The sequence below is a fragment of the Zootoca vivipara genome, chromosome 15, assembly GCF_963506605.1.
Source record: "Zootoca vivipara chromosome 15, rZooViv1.1, whole genome shotgun sequence".
Lineage (NCBI taxonomy): Eukaryota > Metazoa > Chordata > Lepidosauria > Squamata > Lacertidae > Zootoca > Zootoca vivipara.
The window spans coordinates 30,526,598-30,539,679 of record NC_083290.1 but is presented as its reverse complement, the minus strand read 5'-3'; the positions used below and the strand labels follow the sequence as shown (position 1 = coordinate 30,539,679).

Below are 13,082 nucleotides of genomic sequence, written 5' to 3'. Positions count from 1 at the left end.
ACAGAAAACCAGCCACAGTAATGGAGACACATCTGCCTCTGCGCACCATCCCTTCTATGCTCAGAACTGACAACCATACGAGAAAGGAGTTATCCGAGCACAGTGAAGACACAGGGTAGTTTATAATGTGATCAAGCTTGGAAACAGGCAGGAGAGCTACCACCTGCTATTAAGTGCCTCCCCGCACCCTCAGCCATCCCAGCAACCTCACTGCCAATGGATTTAGAGCAGCATTGGCACGGCAAAGAGCCGCCTGACCAGATGGCTTTTGCAGTTAGTGAGACCCACCGTGTGGCTTGGCTTGCCCTCCTGGTTCATTTTTCACCCCCCCACAAGGTACGTAGCAGGAAGGGGTGCCATACATTTGCAAGCATCTGGAAGCCCCCTGCCAATCAAGAGTGGGTTGAGAAGACCACCAAGCCCCACCTTCTTCAAACAATGGAACAAAGAGGAGGCTTGCACATGCTGGAGCTGGGAGATTGGAATTTAGCTGAAATCTGAGAGTCGGCGCTTTGATGTATCACTCAGCTTGGATGAAGGTGCATGACAGACTGCAGAAACCTTTGGTGGTACTGCAACCTCTGGTGCAAGTGGGAAAGTGCTGTGACACATCATACAAACCCTGACCTTTCCCAAGACAAGGAGAAAAAGATCCTCAGAACAGCCTGGGGACTTCTGGGCACTCACCATCCTCCAGCGTCGTGGCGTTGATCTCGCTGGACGAGGGGCCAGTGCCTGCACGGTTGAAGGCCTGCACCACCACACCATACTGGGCAAATTTCTTCAGGTTGTCAAGGGTGTAGACCTCGCTGTCCCCTGTGGCCTTCATCTCAACAATGCTGTACTGTCCGTTGCTCCCAGGGCTGTTCTCCCGGTAGCCAATTTGGTAGCCGCGGATCACCCCATTCTGGAGTTCCTTCTTTGGGGCCTGCAGAGGTAGAGAGGGCATAGAGCATGGGTAGGCAAACTAAGGCCCGGGGGCCAGATCCGACCCAAATGCCTTCTCAATCCGACCCATGGACGGTCTGGGAATCAGCGTGTTTTTACATGAGTAGAATGTGTCCTTTTATTTAAAATGCATCTCTGGGTTATTTGTGGGGCATAGGAATTTGTTCTTTTTTTCCAAAATATAGTCCGGCCCCCCACAAGGTCTGAGGGACAGTGGACTGGCCCCCTGCTGAAAAAGTTTCCTGTCCCCTGGCATAGAGATACTGTGGGGCAGTAGTGGGTGGGGTGGGAAGGCAGAAGAGTGTCCCAGGACAACTTGCAAGCCTGCATGTTTTGGGTGGGTAGGAGTTTCTCTTTCCAGAACCCAGTCTGGACTTAAAAAGTTGGAAAATAACCAGCCTCTGGTATGAAGCACCCATAATAACTGCATTCTGCGAATTTAGAATTGTTTCTTTTCCCCCATTCCAGTTTCCTTAACCTGACACAATCACTTTGTGGACTGTATGCCTGCATGTGTGGGTGCTGTCTCTGATTAGCTTGTAAAGAGGGTGCATGTCATAGGAAATTTCATTTATGTTATTTATTAAAATATTTATATACCTATATATCCTAAAACGGGGGACGCGGGTGGCGCTGTGGGTTAAACCACTGAGCCTAGGGCTTGCCATTGAGAAGGTTGGCGGTTCGAATCCCCGCAACGGGGTGAACTCCCATTGCTCGGTCCCTGCTCCTGCCAACCTAGCAGTTCAAAAGCACATCAAAGTGCAAGTAGAATTACAGCGGGAAGGTAAACGGCGTTTCTGTGTGCTGCTCTGGTTCGCCAGAAGTGTCTTTGTCATGCTGGCCACATGACCTGGAAGCTGTACGCCGGCTCCCTTGGCTAATAACGCGAGATGAGCGCCGCAACCCCAGAGTCGGTCACGACTGGACCTAATGGTCAGGGGTCCCTTTATCTTTACCTTTATATCCTAAGTGGTTTACAATAGTAAGGTAAAGATACAGCCGACCGTTAGGTCCAGTCGCGGACGACTCTGGGGTTGTGTGCTCATCTCGCTCTATAGGCCGAGGGAGCCGGCGTTTGTCCGCAGACAGCTTCCAGGTCATGTGGCCAGCATGACTAAGCCACTTCTGGCGAACCAGAGCAGCGCACGGAAACATCATTTACCTATTTATCTACTTGCACTTGACATGCTTTTAACTGCTAGGTGGGCAGGAGCTGGGACCGAAAAACGGGAGCTCATCCCATGCATGAGGATTCGAACTGCCAACATGGCAAGCTCTAAGCTCTGTGGTTTAGACCACAGCGCCACCCGCGTCCCTTTTACAATAGTATATAGATAAAATAAAAACACTTAAAAAATTAAAAGTCAGGTATCATTGGCTAACTATCATGGAAAGTTGAAGGAATAGATGAGTTTTCATAAGGTGTTTAAAAATTGAAACAGAATCCCTATTGACAGAATATTTCATAAGACTGGGCTGATGAAGCTAAAGGCTCCATTTCATCAGAAGTTGTTCCAAAACTGGATGATTTGGATTGGAGGTGGAAAAACCCCACACAAAATCCCAAACACAACCAGGTCTGCCGGCCTTGAAAATGCAGAAGACCAGGTCTAAATCGATCTTAACAATATTTCTTTGAAGCATTAACAAATCAATAGGGCTGATTGCAAATTTATGTTACAAAGCTGGAGTGATCCATCTTGTTGAAACAACCTTAAAGCAGAGTGACTTATGCTTCAAGTGAATCTTATTTTTCATTAATCTGTTTTTCATCACTGGAGAGGCGGAAGCAAGCAAGAGATGCTGGGACCCTAAATTTACCGACTGGCCGCTTCATTTTGATTCCTAACTCGCTAATCAATTTTATTTTTCATTATACAGCTTCTGGAAAATAAATCAGAGACTAAATTTTATCGACCTTTGCCTGAGCATGTTGTAGGCAGGCAACTCGCAGCTTAACATTTCTGTCATCGCCTTCTGCTCCAACCTTGCCCTGATTCCACATGCAAAAAAAAAAAAAAAAAATCTGTGGAAGAATGAGAATCTGGCAAAGGTGAGATACCTGCATGGTGGCTTACCTCCACAATGAGGTTATCCAGGCCAAGCCTGCCATGAAGGCAGAGTGCAGAGCTATGACCCAAAGAGGCCCTGAGTCGAAATCTCCACTCAGCCATGAGCTCAGCGGGTCACCCCCTCGCAAGCCTTTTGCCCCAGTTCTGGCCTCAATGCAGACAAATGGGGCTGGAGGCTCTTTATGAAACCTTCACACACACCCTTAGCCTGGCTTCCTTCTCGTCAGCATAAGCCTAGCCAGCATAGGAAGATGGCACAGCAGAGTACCTCCCTTTCTACTCTGCAACAGGCAATGAGAATTCAAATAAAGGGAGCATCCTACAGATTTATTAGTTGCTTGTTACCAAGGTCTCCCTTACATTTAAAAACATAGACATAAATGCATTATATCATTAACATTTCATATAAATCATGAACATTCTCATATGAGCACATACAATTCACACACACACACACACACACACACACACACACCACCACCACCACTATAGCAGCCAGAATTTGTCAGGGAGTGGCTGGACAATGAGGAAGAGTGGGAAGCTCCAGCCAGAGAACCCTCTTGGGAAGCTTCAGAAGAGGAAGGCTCCAAGCCAGGAGAGTGGTGGTGGGATACGGAAGACAGGTCAGAGGATTTGGGGGCGGGGCAGAATGGTTGGATACTGAACAAGCAACAGGCTTGAGTGAGAGAGAGGAAGAAGAGGCAGAAAGCACGGCAGGTACAGGACAGACAGCTGAGGAGGAGGTGGGGGCTGAGGCTGCAACAGATTGACAGGAGCCTGCCGGTCCTACTGTATTCAGCTCACCTCTCCCCTTGACTCCAAGGTCTCGGAGACTTTTGCATGTAGCAGAAAAAAGAACACAGAGGGCGCAGGGGGACCCTCCCCAAAGGAATTTACGACTGCAGGGGAAACAGCCAGATGGGGAGGAGACTTAGGGCAAAGTGGGGGGCTCAGATCGTCAGCTCTGGCAACTTTTTACCAGGGCCAGTCTCACTTTAGGTGTCTCTGTTTCCTTGAATAAAGAGTCAACTTTACTGCTCATCTCTGAGTCTCTGTGCCGACCTGCAACTGAACCAGCCCTGACACCAACACAGTAAATGATTTGAATAAGTAACTAACATCTGAACATGCACATACCTTCCAAGTGACCTGGATGCTCTGGGATGTCATTGGCTGCAAGGTGACATCCATGGGGGGACCATCTGGAGCTGTGAAAGCAGAGGTGGCGTCACAAAGATGCCTTGTTTTTAACATCAACATGGTTTTACTTTTTTATGGTGCTTTGTATTGTTGGTACACCACTTGGTAATTTGGAAGAAGAAAAAACATTAAGCAGCTGAGAAGTACTTTTATTAAGGCACAATGAACTTCGGTGAACTAGAATCTGCTTGAACCACAAAAGCCTCTGCCATAACAAGGCACCACAAGAGTCTCTGTTAATGATTTTCTGCAGGCTTTACTCTGAATGGCTGAGAAGCAGAATGCCCTCCTAAATATTATTTGCACAGGCAACAACTGCCACTGGACATTTAGGCACTGATGTGTTTGCCTCATATCACATAATTTGCAAGCATGACCAATGCACGCCAGAAAGTGGTGGGTGGTGTGTACACACACACAAAAAAAACACTAAAAAGAAGATTGAACATCCCTACATAGAACCCTACTACTGTAGTCTTGTGATGCAGCTAAGACTTCTCAGGGTGACATCATGTCCCAGGATTCTTAATCAGAAAAGCAATGGTGATAACTCTGTTCAAAAGGAGAGTGCCTCCTTTCAGAATAGCCAGGACCATGGTCAGCGTCTCACGGGGCCAGTAAATGTGCTCTCCAAATGCTGATCCTTCTACAGAGCAGGAAGAAGAGTTCTCTGGCTAAATCAGGAATCCTGCTGAGGTCCCACTCTGAGGTCCAGCTCTGAGGGTCTTCTGGCGGCTCCCTCACTGTGAGAAGTGAGGTTACAGGGAACCACGCAGAGGGCCTTCTCGGTAGTGGTGCCCGCCCCGTGGAACGCCCTCCCATCAGATGTCAAGGAAATAAAGAACTATCTGACTTTTAGAAGACATCTGAAGTCAACCCTGTTTAGGGAAGTTTTTAACGTTTGATGTTTTATTGTGTTTTTAATATTCTGTTGGAAACCCAGCCAGATGGGCAGGGTAAATAATAAGTTGTTGTTGTTGTTGTTGTTGTTGTTGTTGATCTTGGGTTCATCCTCCCTCTTTCCCACCTTTTCCCCATCACTAGGGTCACCGTCTTAATTACCTGTTTGAGTTTACAACAAGCTGTGCAGGGTGGGTGGGTGGGGGTTAGAGTGAGCTGCAAGCTGAAGACAGGCAGGTTGAGGCCTGCCAAGGAGGCATGAGGAAAAGTACCTGCTTCCTCAGTGCTAATGGTCAGCTCCTTGCTGGGTTCACTGCGGCCAATCTTGTTGAAGGAGTACATGCGGATGCTGTAAACGGAAGCCGGGTGGAGGTCCACAATGTTGGCTTGGTTAATAGTTGGGGAAATGTTGCGAGTTGATTGCTTAAAATCCCAAGAATCTGGAAGGAAGAGGGAGCTAGTGAGAGACATGCAGCCCACCATTCACACCCAGATGTATAGCAGAGTTGCATGTGCTGAGCTCCTTGCCTCCCCCTATGACCAGAAGTCGCAATTTGAGGTGATGCACTGCAGGGGGGGGTTGAGACTTGGCAGTGGTCCCTGCTTCTCCTTGTGTTTGCATACGAGGAGAGCCAAAACTGTGATATGGTAATGGTCAAATGCCTTACAGGTTTGTTGCAAGGATTAGAACAATGACATTGTGGGGGTTTCTTTGAACATTTGAAAGGACTGCACACATTATTTTTGTTGCTGGTGTTATTAATTCTGCTTATTTGAGGGCAAAGGTGTGAAGTGGTGTGTATGATCCACCCACAGCCATGTGATTTTACACCCCGATTGTCCTAGATCCAACACAGCTACTCACCCTTAGTTTCAACACCCTCCGTGGCCTTGCCACCCACTCGTTCTTCACCCTTGACTTCTGCAGCTGCCCCAATGCACTCTTTGGCTCCACTTTCACCCCCCCAATGGCCCCAGCTACCTCCTCTTGGGTTGGCAATGGCATTGGGGAGGTAGTGGGGGAGGTAGACACTGGCTATTATTGTGAAGGAGGGCATGGTGCCAGAGCAGATTTTCACCATTGCTTAAATAGGAACCAGCAGCTTTGGTAAAATAGAGGTGCTGCTTTTAAGACACAGGAGCTTGTTTCTGATGGTTCCTGGGCAGGACGGTCTTGGGTTGCAAGGCCAGGTGGCTGCCTCAGCTGGAAGTATTCTTTGGAAAATAGAAGCGACGTGTCACAACGATTTTGTCAGAGACAGTACGCTTTGCTGGGGATCGCAAGTGAGGAAAGTGCTGCTGTTGCGTTCAGGTCCTGCTTGGGGGCTTCCCAGAAGAGGTATCTGGTTGGCCACTGTGAGAACAGGATGCTGGACCAAATGGCACCATTTGGTTTGATCCAGTTTATGTTCAATGGGATGAGGGGGTGGTGGCAGGGGGCTTTTGCTACTCTGTTTTCCAACAACACTTTTTTTTTATTGCAAACATTATTTAGTTAGCAACCTACAACACCAATGCAAGGCAAGAAGCCCCCAGTTCAAATTGCACTTTGGTCTCAAGGCAAGCCTCTCTCTCCAAACTTCACCCTTCCCTCTGCTGCTAACCAATGTAACAACAGCATTTCTTGCAATATTACTGAGATGAAGTTTGCGAAGCATCCTGAAGGGCACACGAGTCGTGTGCTAGGCTCCTTCTTCAAAGCAGAAATGAAGCTGCTCATTCAGGGCTGCCTCCCTTTGCACCCAAGCACACTCATGGCTTTGCCTCTCGCAGAGCAGCTTACCAGACTTGTTCTTGTACTCAATATCAAAGCCGGTGATTATGCTGTTGCCGTCAAACCTCTGCGTCCAGCGCAAATTCATGCTCCGGGCCTTAACCTCCCGGATCTCCAACTCGGGAGGGTCTGGTGGCTCTGCAAGGGGATAACATAACGAGTCAGAAAGAGAAATACAACCCATTCAGTCACCCAGTCCCAGAACAGCTCTGCCTGCTTGCTAGGCTTGCCTGCCCATCCACCCCCTGAAAAAGAAGTGGGGGCTGATCAAGCAATATTAGCCTCCATAGAATGGCACCACTTCCACCACATAATTAAGAGGTTCTCTCCGCCCTTTGACTTGTAGACTACTCATTCACATCCTGCTTTGGGCTGGCTCTGGGTCTATGTAAAAGGCTGGGCACGTGCGCACACACACACACAGAGAGAAGCTGTGCTCAAGTTCTTCTTTCCACAGGTCATAGAGGAAAAATAATGTGAGCAGGAAATTAGAAATTGGTATTCCTTGATGTTTCTCATTCTGTCGAATAGCCAACAGTAGCGCTACAGAACTACTACGGTATCAGTAAACGACTGCAATGGGTGGTTGCAATCTTGATGGCCTGCGCAAAGAAGAATGTGCCATTTTCTTATTGGTGCTCTTCTGAAAGTCTTTTTTAAAAAGTACTCTCTTTCTAACGCAGACATATATAGAATAAATTCACACTTCCCAAAACAATATATGTTTTGCAGAACAGTTCTCAACCCCCCCCCAAAAAAAAGTATATTAATGGACAACATGCATAAGCATGCATAATTAGTGAAAATAATGTACAAAAATGCAGTGTATTAGGGGAAATGACTTGCATCAAAATGCTGATGAATTTTCATGAGGATGTTAAAAAAATGAATCATAAAGAGATGCAGAAAGTCAAGTCAGGACTGGAAACATGCAAAACTGAAGACAACAGATTCACACACCCCCCCCACACACACACAAATACCCACTAGAGCAGCTCCACTGGAAACACAATACCTTGGACAGTGAGCTGAATGAGACCTCTGTCTTCACCATACGAGTTGATTGCATGGCAGGAGAAGAAAACGGAGTCCCCGCGGTCAGCTGGTTTGAGCTGTGGACAAGACACCCTCTCTCAGAACGAGCCCGTCTGTGCGGGGGAAGGCCTGAAAAGGCTGCACTCTCCTTCCCTTGCCCCAACTCATAGGTACACTTGTCCTCCCAGCAAAGCACTTTTCATTCCAACTGGATCAGAAAGGAACTCTTCCACATTGTCCAGGGAATGGCAGCACCTTGCAAAGGACCGGGGTGGCGGGATGCTCTCAGCAGCCACCTCCCAGTTTGCCATGGGAATCAGCCAGGATCATCAGGCCCTACGCACAAAGACAAGATACCCAACACGACCCACCCCCCACCACCCATTGCTCACTTTAAGTGTGGAGATGACCTCATCGCCATTGTCCTTGGTGGCGATGGCATATCGGACGTTGCGATCTGGGTCGATGACGGTGTCCCCTTTCTCCCAGCGGATGATGATGGGCCGCTCTCCGCGGGCCGTGCAGTTCAGCTCTTTGGCCTGCCCCTTGATGGCAATGGTGGTGTTGGGGTGAGAGGTGATCATGGCAGGGACTGTGGGAAGAGGAAGAAACAGAAGACCAGGGCACTGGTGTGTGTTGTACAACTAGAGAGGGGCTTGAGGAAGGTGGAGCAAAGGAGTGCTCTGTCGGGGTGAGGGGGGAACCGGGGGAGGAAGGCAAAATCCAGTTCCAACAAACTAGGAAAGAAGGATTAATCCCAGATTTGTCCAGAGCTGCTCTCCAGGGTTTTAGGAAAACCAGAAACCTATTGACTATACTCAGCTGTTCCACACCCACAACCCATAGTCTGGCTCAACCCCTGGCACCACCACCACACTCCTGGCATGCTCCAAGCTTCTTCTTCTTCTTTTAAAAAAGGTAAAGTCCAGTCAAAGGCAACTATGGGTTTGCGGCGCTCATCTTACTTTCAGGCCGAGGGAGCCGGTGTTTATCCACAGACAGTTTCCCGGGTTATGTGGCTAGCATGACTAAACCGCTTCTGGTGCAGCAGAACACCATGATGGAAACCAGAGCGCACAGAAACGCTGTTTACCTTCCCACCTCAGCAAGACCTATTTATCTACTTGCACTGGTGTGCTTTTGAACTGCTAGGTTGGCAGGAGCTGGGACAGAGCAACGGGAGCTTACCCCATCGCGGGGATTCGAACTGCCAACCTTCTGATCAGCAAGCCCAAGAGGCTTAATGGTTTAGACCCCAGTGCCACCCACATCCAAGCTTTACCCTCTGCTATGTCACCATTCTGGTTCCGCAGGCTAGCCAAGGCAAGACTGGGGAGACACTCAGGCCCTAACATGACCCAAGGTGTGTGTGGGGGGGTGGAGTCCAGGGGCAAGAGCCCAGCAAACAAATGGGATGGGGCAGGAGTCCAGCTGTGGACTCTCCCTCCACCCCCACTCCCGGAACAAGCATTAACTGCATCCATTTGGCTTAGCACAGGGACCTGGGAGTCTCTGCAGATGCATTTGGATATGCAAAAGTAAACAACTTCACTCTAATTCCCAGTTGGGGGGGGTGCTACATGTAGGGGGGGTTCCTGCTCCTCAGTCTCCATGATACAGTATCACCAGCTTTGTCAAGGCGGCCAAGCGCCTCCCCAACAACCAGAGACTTTCAGTACTGAACACTGCAGCCAGAAGTGGAGACATTGCCTGGCATTATACAACTAGGGATCATAAAATAATGAAGCAGATAAATTTTATAATGCATAGTATTACACCCAGATATACAATAAAATGTGAAAGACAAATAACCAGGCGCAAGTTATAATGAAGAAAAAGCCGCAGCCAGAGACAGGCGAGTATGAATTATTGACTAAGGTTTTACACTCTCAAGGATGTGCCCTGGAATATTTTTCCATCAGAGATTTGCATAATTCACTCAGAGGAACCTGGCTAGAATACAGAGGGAGATTTTCACAGCAACAAGCCAGCCTGACTTTGCATTGCAGATGCTGGAGATTTAATGTGCAGGGCCATGATTTAAATAAAAGGCAAAGGAGGGACATTTCCAAATCTGTTCCACCCCCTCCAACACCTGATAAGCAAGGAGGAGGATGACGAAGATGCTGGGGTGTTGGTGAGGAGGGGAGGGGAGGAGGGGAGGGGAGGAGCAGGAACCAAGCAGCCCCTAAAGAATCATAGAATTGAAGAGTTGGAAGGGACCCTGAGGATCATCTAGTCCAATGCAGGGATATGCAGCTGTCCCATACAGGGGGCGAACCTGCAACCTTGGCAATGCTAACTCTGGCATCTGCTGGGCCCCCTCCCCTGTCATTCTGATCAAGCAGGGCTACAGGACAGAGCAGCGGTGGAGCATGCCTGGGGACCGGTGCCTGGGGTGCAAACCCTCACTGGGGGTGGAGCACAGAGGGCAAACAGAGCCCACTGCAGCAGCCCAGCCCTGGCTACCAAAGCACCACCAGCCACTAGAATGACACCGCCCAGGGCTTATATTGCTTCAGTGGCGAGGACTAGCCTGGGGCAGCAGGCTCCGCTCGCCCTTGCCCAGCCCCACCATGGAAACATTGCAAAGCCGCTTAAAGGAGTGTTTCCAAGGGAGGGCACAGAGAGCGAACAGAGGCAGCCCTCGCCACCGAAGCAACACCACACAAAGCAGCACAGGGCTGGCTCGGGGAGGGCGACGTGAGCAGCACACCCCCTATGCCCAAATGCACCATGAGCAATCACCCCGGAAGCCCCCCCCTGCTCCGCCCCCAGGACAGAGAACCCTGGTAGGTGCGGCTTCTCTAACCACCATCACATGCCAAGAGGAGAAGCCACCTTTGCTGCCGGCACTTTTTCTGCAGCTCTCCCTAGCCACAGTGCACATAGCCAACCTGGGCATGCCAGTTGGGATGAAACAGCAGGTGGAACAAGTTCCCATGTTCCATCGCCTGGCAGGGTTGGGACAGACTCCTGCCTGAAACTCTGTCAGCGCAGACTGTAGATAGGAAACCTTTTTGGCCAGTGGGCCAGTTCTTCCTACCCTGTGGGGTCCCCACCTGTCAAACATGACCCATGGGGGTCACCAACATGTTCCCCGTAGGAGATGCACCAGTGAAGAAGCACCCAGCAGGACCGAATCCCCCCCCCTTCCGCCCACCAGTTGACGTCACCCAGTTTGGGGCAAATGGCCTCCAGACCAAGACTGGCCACAGGTGGGGGGGGGCAGACATTTCTGAGCTAGGTGGCACTATGGTCTGACTCAGCAGAAGGAAGCACCTTATGCTCTTCTTCTTCCACATGGGTCACCACCACCTGTGCAGGAACAGAAAGGAGAGGTGGTCCTCTCTAGCCCAGCTTCCCTCCCTTCCTCCCTCCAGAATCCTTTTCCTGCTGCCAAGGAGCCAGCACATCAACAAGCACACCCCCTCTTGGAAAGGTTCTGCTGAGGAGCTGCGTTCCTGGCAGGCCTCCTGGAGTAACGAGCCTTTAATGACCCTCCTGCTCCAGTTAATCAAGACGGAGCTCAGCTGGACGCCACACTCTGGCGGGCAACCCAATCGATGCCGGGGTTCCCAGGCGCACCCACCTGGATGCTGCCTGCCAGCTACAGAAACTTTCTGCCCAAGAAGAAAGGAGAGTTCAAAGAGAGGTGGCTGCAGCCCAAGAACAGGGAGAGCCTCTGCAAGTGCAGGATTTCATTTGCTTCATTTTAAAAGGGTTGCAATGGATTGCTATAACGGCATGGTGTCAGACAGACAGCACAGTGTGGTAGTTAAGAGGGCTAGATTGGGACTTGGGAGCGAATTTGTCCCCTAAGCCAATCCTTCCTCCTCAAAGGGATTGTGATGGTGAAATGAATAGATGGATGGAGAACAATGTACTCCGCCTTGAGCTGCTCTGAAGAAAGGTGGGGTATAAACTGACAAATGAACCAAGTATTGCTGCTCTTGACATTTAATTTCTATGGGTGTTAGTATAGCTAATGTTGTGAGCTGCACTGGGTGGCCTATACCCCACAAAAGGCGGCAAGTAATCACTAAATCAATGAACACGCCCCAGGCTAGCCTCCTGCCCTTTTCCCTCCGTGGATTCCCCCTGCCTGACCTGCAAAGAGGCAAAGAGGAGATCCAAGGAGAATGGAAAGCCAGGCCAAAGTCTGATGCTGTGGTGGGTACCGGGGGGGGGGGTGAGGCAGCACCTCCTCCTCCTCCTGGCCCACAGCCCCACTTATTTCCTGCCTGCTTTGGGGAGGGCTGCATCCATGGGCTCCCTGCTGCCCACCCCCCTCGGCTTGTGCAGCATCAGCATCAGGGGGGCTTCCTCTGCCCACAAGGCCACTTCAGCCCTTCCAGTGCCTGGAGCATCACAGCTGGAGCTGCCCTCATGCTTCTCCATGTACTTCCAGTTACCCACTAGGCACCACAGCCACGCATGAATGCCCCCATTGTGGCTTTTGCTCCTGGCTCTTGCTTTGCCGAAGAGCACTGGGGTGGGGAGCTGAGCACACAGCCAAGCAGGCTCAGGGAGCAGAGATTTAAAAATGCACGGCATACACAAACAGTGCCATAATATATGGTAATGACAATCCGCAAAGGCAACACACACTGTTCTAATGGGGCACAAGAGGGTTTAATGAGCTACGGCTCCTCTGCTTTCCCTAGCAATGGAATTCAATTAGCAGCCGGGGAAAGCTTGGCTTGCAGGCGACTCCCGTTTGTGACGTGTGGACACCGCGGAAGGCGTATCGGGGAGCTGTATGGACTCCCAGCCTCAGAAACTCCCCCCACAAAACTCGGCCTGCAGAGAGAGATGCTGCATGCAGCCGCAGACTGTGCAGAGGAGCCAGAAGGGATGGGTTGAGGAGGAAGCCTCTTGCAATGGGAAAAAGCCACCAGCTGGTTTATGAGAACAGAAACAAGCAGCAGCCTCTGGGTGTCACAAGGAACACAAGGGAAAATAAAAATGGCTCTGTGAAAGTCACAAGGGACCAGAATCAAGGTGGGAAATGGAGGGACCCCTTTGGGACTGATGGGCAGAGGAGAATTCTCCTGACAGGTGCCTGGAGAATGTCCTCTTGGCAGTGGGCAGCCTCCATACAGCTATTGCTTGGGGGGCCACTGCCACCCTGGACCACAGACCTGGGT

The 13,082-nt window shown here is 50.2% G+C and overlaps 1 protein-coding gene across 1 annotated transcript in view; it reads right to left on the bottom strand.

Moving 5' to 3' along the window:
* DSCAML1 (DS cell adhesion molecule like 1) overlaps nt 1–13,082 on the bottom strand; it is a 160,541-nt gene that overhangs the window by 20,793 nt on the left and 126,666 nt on the right. Inside the window, exons 12-17 of the mRNA XM_060268502.1 lie at nt 8,325–8,524; nt 7,913–8,009; nt 6,907–7,035; nt 5,396–5,563; nt 4,161–4,231; nt 688–928 (exon numbers count right to left, since the gene is read on the bottom strand). Coding sequence (XP_060124485.1) covers nt 688–928; nt 4,161–4,231; nt 5,396–5,563; nt 6,907–7,035; nt 7,913–8,009; nt 8,325–8,524 — 906 coding nt within the window. The remainder of the gene's footprint in view (nt 1–687; nt 929–4,160; nt 4,232–5,395; nt 5,564–6,906; nt 7,036–7,912; nt 8,010–8,324; nt 8,525–13,082) is intronic.